This window comes from Lonchura striata, chromosome 19, assembly GCF_046129695.1.
Source record: "Lonchura striata isolate bLonStr1 chromosome 19, bLonStr1.mat, whole genome shotgun sequence".
NCBI lineage: Eukaryota > Metazoa > Chordata > Aves > Passeriformes > Estrildidae > Lonchura > Lonchura striata.
Window position 1 is genome coordinate 12,020,990 of NC_134621.1, and position 7,476 is coordinate 12,028,465.

The 7,476-nt window shown below is 45.4% G+C and overlaps 2 protein-coding genes across 7 annotated transcripts in view; one reads left to right on the plus strand and one right to left on the minus strand.

Annotated features, from left to right (window-relative positions):
- ASPSCR1 (ASPSCR1 tether for SLC2A4, UBX domain containing) overlaps positions 1 to 3,738 on the plus strand; it is a 35,730-nt gene extending 31,992 nt beyond the window's left edge. For 2 of the 3 annotated variants that reach the window (XM_021534074.2, XM_077787418.1), the window contains 3 exons: positions 672 to 741; positions 1,068 to 1,243; positions 2,596 to 3,738. In XM_021534074.2, the coding sequence (XP_021389749.1) occupies positions 672 to 741; positions 1,068 to 1,243; positions 2,596 to 2,609 (260 nt within the window). In that variant the 3' untranslated portion in view covers positions 2,610 to 3,738. The remainder of the gene's footprint in view (positions 1 to 671; positions 742 to 1,067; positions 1,244 to 2,595) is intronic. The other variant, XM_077787419.1, reaches the window with a different exon arrangement.
- CENPX (centromere protein X) lies at positions 17 to 7,465 on the minus strand. Of its 4 annotated transcripts, none has more exons than XR_002465720.3 (6): positions 7,390 to 7,465; positions 7,249 to 7,300; positions 7,120 to 7,173; positions 6,756 to 6,844; positions 6,557 to 6,621; positions 17 to 234 (listed from the first exon to the last, which is right to left on the minus strand). XR_002465720.3 is itself a non-coding variant. In XM_021534077.2 (5 exons), exons 1-5 carry the CDS (start codon positions 7,426 to 7,428, stop codon positions 6,607 to 6,609), a joined length of 246 nt encoding a protein of 81 aa, XP_021389752.1. In that variant the 5' UTR covers positions 7,429 to 7,465; the 3' UTR covers positions 6,057 to 6,606. The 4 variants fall into 4 exon arrangements, 2 of the variants coding, with proteins under 2 accessions (XP_021389752.1, XP_021389751.1); XR_004149041.1 differs by lacking the exon at positions 17 to 234 and adding an exon at positions 362 to 446; XM_021534077.2 differs by lacking the exon at positions 17 to 234 and having other exon boundaries at positions 6,057 to 6,621; positions 6,756 to 6,841.
- Between the last annotated feature and the right edge of the window lie 11 nt (positions 7,466 to 7,476).

Genomic DNA, 7,476 nt, shown 5'->3' on the forward strand with positions numbered 1-7,476 from the left:
CTGCAGTAGACTCAGTATTGTATCCTTACTGTCAGAGTTCTTCTGTCAAAAGGAACTGCAGTCCTTGAGATTGTTTGGTGAATGTCCCCGTTCTGGCTGGCAAAAGCTCTGCAGAGCTGCTTTGGTCAGTTAGTTTGAACACAGATGTAGACACTGTACCTCTATTATGGGATTTGATAGGCTGGGGAGTAGGCATTGTCTGTCATGGGATCAAGAATGATGGAAGAATGACTCCTAGGAAAAAAAATCATGTTGTTCAAAATGTTAACCAGACAAATGTCTAAGAAATGCTTTTGCAGAGCTCCTGTGGTAGTGGACTGGCTGGAGATGGTAGAACAGATCTGAATCTTAGGTTCTTTGGCATCTCTGGTTTATGCTTAGAATTCCTGTTTCTCCCAGGGACCAAAGTATGCTGTGTCTCCACAGAAAAGTTCCTGAGGTGAGCACTGAAAGAAAATGTTAAGGTCTTGAGGTTTGAATGATGAAATAGAACACCTCTGAGTCGTGAAAGAAACTGGTATGGTTTAGTAATGTCCTGTGTCATTTGGAGGAAGATGAGGTAGATTTACTGTAGTATACAGCAGATATTTTTGAGTGGAGAGCTATGTGATACTGTGGTGATTGATGTATCTGTGTTACCAAATAAGTGATTTGGTTTCATTTCTAAACAGCTTGTTACCTGAAATCAGACCTGCTGAGCTCTGCAGTTTCTCCTTCTGCAGCTGATTTATTAGTAGCCAGGTATGTTGGAGTTGAGTAGAGTTGCAAATGCCATAGTATTTCAGGAATGGGAAACATTAAATGAGCCCATCTTACTACAACGAAAAGTGCTTTGAAAATACTAGGATTCCTTCTGTCCAGAAACAGTCATACTGTCATACTCTACTTCATAGCTTTGCAAAGTAGGATTTCAGTGACTTACTTAATACTAGTGCCTCTGTCATGGGAGGAGAAGAGCTTTTTCAATCTAACTTTAAAAGTTTAAAGGTGGTGGTGGTACAGGGGGCTATTATGAAAAATGAAGCTTAATTCTACTTGCTTATTTCCTTTCTCTGATGTTTGTCCAGATCATTAGTTCCTTCTGCTTCATCAGCTTTAGCGTCAGTGGCTCCATCCTTATCTGAACCAGAAGTGGGAAGTGACAAAGAGACCATTGGGCAGCTAGAAGCATCCAGCACTCAGGGAGCTCTGCAAGTGTTTAGAAAAGCCCCTGGGAAAATACCCAAATGGCTGAAGCTTCCAGGTATCAATGAATCATAGGAGAGTTCTGCTCATTCTGAGCTGCCCCCACAAGGCAGCCTCCTCTCTGCCAAATGTGTTGGATATTGATGGTATTGTTGCAGATGTCAGCTTATGCTTGCAGGACATTTGGTTCACTATTAGTCAGTCACAAATTCGTTGGTGACTTGAACCTCAGCCTTCCTTCACTGGAGAAGTATATGAATGCAGATTCTGAACATTGGGAAGTCTGATACCTAATCCATATGCCTGTAGCATTTTTAACTGTGTTCTGAGCTTGGTATACTGAGCTCTACACTCTGCCAGTGTAGTTCAAATACTAATAGGCAGGATATTCTACATACCAAGGGATCATGTAATCTCTTAAATCTCTGGCATAACTCTCCTTTTTCTGCTGTAGTCTGTTTTAGTACTTTCACTTCTCTTGAATTTTTTAGTTGGTCTTACTTTTTTTAATCTTCACTGCAAACCAATAGCGGTTTTCCATAATTAAGATTGCAACCAATTGTCTATTATATTTTTTTCTTATTTTATCCTGAACAGAAAACTGTGACCTTTTTTTTTTAGTCCCAGAACAAATGACTTATGTGTGTATTTTAGACGAGAATTGATACAGAATATGAAGTGATTATAAAAGGAATTCCTAAATTAAACAATTGACAATATTCACTTCTTGATGCAGTGGCAGAGGTGGGGTAAGGGGGTAGAGGAAGAGAGAGAAAGGGGGTGGGGAGGCAAAAAAGAGAGATACTCAGTCTGCTCCCTTAACAGAAGCAAAACTAGTAATTCTTATATGGAGTGATCTGCTAATAATGTCAAATGTTGACTTAATGGATGAGAATTTTAGTATCAGTTTCTGGAAGACAGTGAAGGGCTATCAGTTCCAGCAAGCAGAGGGTAAGGTGTGAACAGTGAGTCAGTGTGTTTCCCTGCTGTGGCTGGTTTGGATTAGATTGGTGCTGAGATGCTGATGCAGTGGGAAACAGGATCTTCACTGTTTGCCACTTCCAGTATGTTTGAAACATTGCACTTGAAATAGTTTTATTTTCCAAGATTATTTGGATAAAGTACCAAATATTATCCCACCTACCTGTGCAGGTTTCCCATTTAACAGTTGTTATGAAAGGTTAATAATATGCTCTAAGCTGTATATTAATAATGTGAAGGATGAAGTTCCCTGCTTGAAAAGTTGTGATGTGTTTACCATTTCATCTCCCCAAATGCTCTCTTGTGGTCCCCAATGCTGCTTGAACACAGCAGTGACCAGAACCCTCAGCCACCAGACTGTTTTATTGAGAAGTGAGTAAGTGATAATTACATGTTAAGTGTTTTAATGGTGTTGTGTTTATTTTGTAGGTGGAAAAAGATGAAGCATCCTGGGCTGCTGGATCACTGAGTTGTCAGCTGTGCCCTCTTCTCCACGAACTTACTGAGAATGTGCAAAAGGTGTTGGTGACCCTGGAGAGATCTAATCTGTATGAACATTAGTTATAAAAAGAGAATGGCTATTTCAGATACCAGTTGCAGCTGGTGGAGGAGTGGAGGGCCTGTTTGTGGTCTTTGTGACTAGAGAAGCAAGGTTAGAGGTTAAATTTAAGGTTTCTTGCATGCAAATAATAAGAATAGAGAATTAAGGGGGACATGATTCCTGTATACTTCCTGCAAAGGACTTTTTTTCTAACCATATTTTTAAATTCAAATCCTCTCAGTTCCACCTTCAGAGATCACTTGAGTCTAGCCTGTATTCTAGTAGCAAAATACAATCTGGTTCAGCTTTACTTATAATTATTAAGTGGTGCCTAGAACAAGACTTCTCTCTGCCCCTTAGTATTAGGGTTAGTGCTGCTGATAATTCCAGGCATAGATGGCTGGAAAATGAAGAGGAAGCACTTCAGTTACTTAAACCAGTTGAGATCAGTGAACTTTCCTGTGAAGCACTTGGACTGCTGCACTCATATTGTGTTCAGTTGCCAGAATCTTGTTAACAAGGAACACAGGTATCTGTTCATGGAATGCTTGTTGAGCTTGTTTCTGCCCTAAGCTCTACTTTTATTTTCACTGTATATAATTACCATCAGTAATTAGTTACAGCAAGGGAAGAAACATCCAGTTGAAGGGTCTCTTCAAATGACAGTTGATTGGTTGCCTCAGTATTCCCAGAGCAGGGTAGGTGTGCTCTGCACTGTAGTTAGTGTACAGGGGAAAGGCCCAGTCCAGATCTTTGTCTCCTGCAGATCTCGTTGGGGGATGAATATTGGTTAGCATTGCCCTTATACTGGAGATGAACTCTCTTGTACCATGGGAGTTATGGTGCTGGGTTTTGTTTGAAGTCTTCTCCGTGGATCAGTGATCTGTGGAGAGTCGGGGTTCCATGGTACAGTAATACCATGTTTTCCATTTTCCTTGTTTCCTCCCTGCACTACATGTGCATCTGCACAATTTATAGATGTAATAAAGCAGAGTGGCCACGGGGGCCCTTTTGGTCAGTCCTGTTAATAACTTCTTGCCCTGGCGCTTGGTGTGTCAGTTCTCAGGAATCTGTTCTCTTTTCAGCTGGCCTGTCATGCCTTGTTCTCTTCCTCCCAAAATGGAGCTTTGTACCATCTGAATGAACTTCAAAGTGGCTAGAAAGGGCACCCTGGGTTCCTGGCACTTGTCATTGCCTCCCTGCCTGGCCAACATTTCCCTTCAGGTCTAATTACTTCCAAATGCTCACAGATGCTTTGAAGAAACTTGGAGGGAGGGGGAGACATGAAAGAAAGGTGGAAGAGGAAGAAGGAGTCTCAAAGTAGAAGGAACACAGAATGCTTTAGCAAAAGAATGGATTGATTTCTTATATGACACCTGGATGTGAACAGGGAACGTGTGCAGCCACTGGCAGCGGGAATGTGAAAGCACTGTGTACATCTCCTGTACTCAATCCTCTCTGTGGAAAAGCAAGCCCTTCTGCCACTTGATAGGCTATAAAAGACATACCGTAGCAAACAAAAAAACAGTTTAAAGTTTATTACTCTTTGGTGAATTAAGTATGGGCTGAGCCCCCGCTGCATAGCACTGTTGGTATCTTGGTTCAGGTGCTATATCAGGCTTATTCATGTTACACAAATCAGAGGTAGATGGTAGCTAGAGCTGCCTTGCTGAATTTATACAGTTATCCTGAATTTATACAGATATCCTGTGGGGGAACCAGGAGCTGTTGCTAATGATAGATGGTGAAATACTTGCGCTGGTGTTTTTGGTTTCCAGGATTAGAATATGCAGAAGCAGTGTGGTTGGGAGGAAGTTGCAGTGTGCCTTCAGATGTGCTAGTCCTTATTTTTTGAAGAGCACAGGTGACATCAAATATTATAATCTGCTTAACTGATTTTCTTAGCTGCTCTAATTATGTCAGTTTTTGTAAAGGGTTAGGACCATAGCTATCCCCTGCAAGTACCTGACATGGATAAAAAAGTTTAGGGACACAAGCAGCAGTATCAGTATTCTTGGGGCAGTTTCATGGGTTAAGTGTGAGGGCTTTATGTTGCTGACTGTTCCCTCAGGCAGTTCTGCCCATGCTTGTCCCTGGTGTAACTCAGCTGTGCATCAAACCTAGTTTAACCACAAGAATGAAAAAATTCCTTCCTTCAATAGCTAGACAAGAGGTCTTATTCCCCTTCCCTATACAAAGAGTTACTTTTAGCTGCTGCTGCTGCTATTCAATTGCTGCTTTATTGTGGATGTCCACATGAACAGTTCTGTGTGTCAGGGAAGGGAACTCAAGCCTTTTTAGGGCAGCAACTTTGGGACTGCTCTTTCAGTAGGTGTTAGGGTGGAGGTAGACAAGGACCTGAAATCTGGAAAAGGCAAGGAAGTAGGAGTGAATTCTTTAAGGGGGACAGGACACCCCCTCATTTAAAATGGTGGGCTCTCCAGTAAGGTACTTGCTACAAGGGTACCTGCAATTACCTGATGATGAACTGGTTTTGTTTCAGTATCACTTCTGCTAGAGTAGCTGAACCCATCAACTCATCCTTGTGGTTTTAGGGCATTTAGGGCATTCAAAGGTAGAATCACTTGTTTTGTTTTGTTTTTTTTTTTTTTTTTTTTTGCTATTGCCTTTTTATTTACCAATGGTTGTGGGGCTGAAGACTGAATTAGTTCTTTCATTGCATGTGTTGTACAGCTGAACAGCTGTCTCAGCTGAGAAGCTGCGGTGCCGAGGACTGCTTAAGCTGGTACTTTCACCAGTGTACTGAAACTGCAGTTTTTGTGAGGTTTCTGAGTGGTTGGTGTCTGAGGGATGACCCCGATAGCTCCTAGCTCAAAGTGCAGTGGCCCACTGAGCCTCTGCCTGTCACAGCTTTCCTGAGAAAAGGACTGCTCGCTCTGGCCGATCCTGCAGCGAGCCTGCCTTCAGTTGCGCTCTGTGCAGCCAGCCGTGCATTTCCCAGCAAAGCCACTTGGGTTGTGTGGGTCTGTCCACATGTGTAAGGTTTCTTATTTCACAGTGGCCCCCACCCCCACCCTGCTGCCAGAGGGGCCAGGCTGTCCCATGATGTGGGATTCTCACACATGCTGTTTGTTATTTCGTCCTACAAAGATTTAGGGAATAGGGTGGGTGAGGGGGAAGCTCTGTAAGTCTTTGAAACAACTTGACTTTTGATGATGAATTGCAGCAGAGCCTACACAAGGAAGGGAGATTTGTTTTTAACTTACTGATGTTTCTTTGTGAGAACAAATTTATAGCAGAGGGGGAACAGCCTCTGAGGAGAATATTGAATGGTTAGAAGGTTTCAAGCATTCTCTGATGTCACAGCCCGAGAAATACTGGAAGGTAGTGAGGGACAGACACTGTTTATTTATAAAATAAAGATCAGTTACCTGCCTTTGGCAAGTCCTGCTTGTGACTAAGCTCCTGTTAATGACTTATTCATTAGGAAGGCTGGAGCTGCACATGGAGCTGCTGTTACAGCTGCCTGCTTGAGCCAATGAGAGCCTGAGGGCTGGATGGTATTTCCAGCCATTACATCTTTCCATGCATCTCTGTGAAGCAGCACCTCTTTCTCAAGTTAGCTGAGAAAGCAACAGCTTCTTACTACATGAAATACAGACCTCTGTTACAGGAGTAAGGCAGCAAGATACATTGTTATGCACCAGTTATGCATTCAGCTGAACAAAATAAGCCTATGGCACCCTCTTCTGAAAAACAGTATCTGACAGCATAATTGCTTTGGGCTGTGTTGTGCTTGGTAAATGAGAGAGGAAACAGAATCAAAATGGCAGAGGAAGAAAAAGTTAAGACTGTTGGTCCCAGGGTGTCTCTGAGGCTGAGACATACCTCAGGTCAGGACTGTCTGCTGACAGGCAACATATGCTTCAAGGAGGCCTCTAGAAATCCAGGAGCTGCAAGAAAAGGGCAGCAAGCAAGTCAGGACAGAGGTTGGATTCTCAAAACAGCTCCCGAAAAGATGAGGATTAGGCTGTTCAGCCCATGTCCTCATTCTGTTCCCATGCAGTTCAGGTGCACAGTTACATACCAGCTGTGGCAATGCTTTCTCCAGGTGTTCAGTATCCACTTTCTTCAGGTCCTCTGCCTGAGCCTGCCGCGCTGCCCGTGCCGCTGCTTCTGCAGCCCAAGTGAAAGAAAGGGAAGGGCAGTGAGAGGGGTCTGGGAGCTATCACCTGGGGCGACTCGTCTGGGGCGCCGGGCTGGTGTCCTGGGAGGAGGGAGGCGGCCCAGCGCCCCGGATGAGTTTGGCAAGCTGGGTCACACCTCCAGCTGTGTAGGAGGCAGCAGAGCCGAAGCAGGACGGGAGCAGCCGAAAGGTGGCCGGGTGCTCGGGAAGGAGCCGGAAGCCTGTCGCTCTAAGGCTGGGATGGGGGGTGGCCCTGCGCGCTCACCTCGGACGAAGACCTTCAGCAACTCGGCCACCAGCAGCTGCGCGTCGGCGTTAACTGCAACGACAAGGCGGTTAGGGGAGGCGGGGCTCGGCCCGAACGGCCCGCCGCCGCCCGCGGCCGCCCCGGTACCTCGGGTCCTCGCGTCCCGGAAATGGAGGCGGAGAAGCCGATCCACGGTGTCCTGTGCGGAGAGAGGAACGGATGAGCGGAGCCGGGGCCGGGGCCGCGCCCGCCGCTCGGGGCGGTGCCCCGCGCCCGGAGCCGCCGCACCTTCCTGAAGCCGCCAGCACAGCCGCCCCGCTCCGCCATGTCCCGCGCGCGGCCGGGCCCGCCTCCCGGGGGCGCGCAGGGCGGGCG

Excerpts from the sequence above, each read along its gene's own strand:
- CENPX (XM_021534076.2), bottom strand. The coding sequence starts at position 7,428 with ATGGCGGAGCGGGGCGGCTGTGCTGGCGGCTTCAGGAAG. Across the intron at positions 7,301-7,389 it reads GTGCTGGCGGCTTCAGGAAG|GACACCGTGGATCGGCTTCT; the intron begins GTGCGGCGGCTC and ends CTCTCCGCACAG. Across the intron at positions 6,845-7,119 it reads GCTGAAGGTCTTCGTCCGAG|AAGCAGCGGCACGGGCAGCG; the intron begins GTGAGCGCGCAG and ends CTTGGGCTGCAG.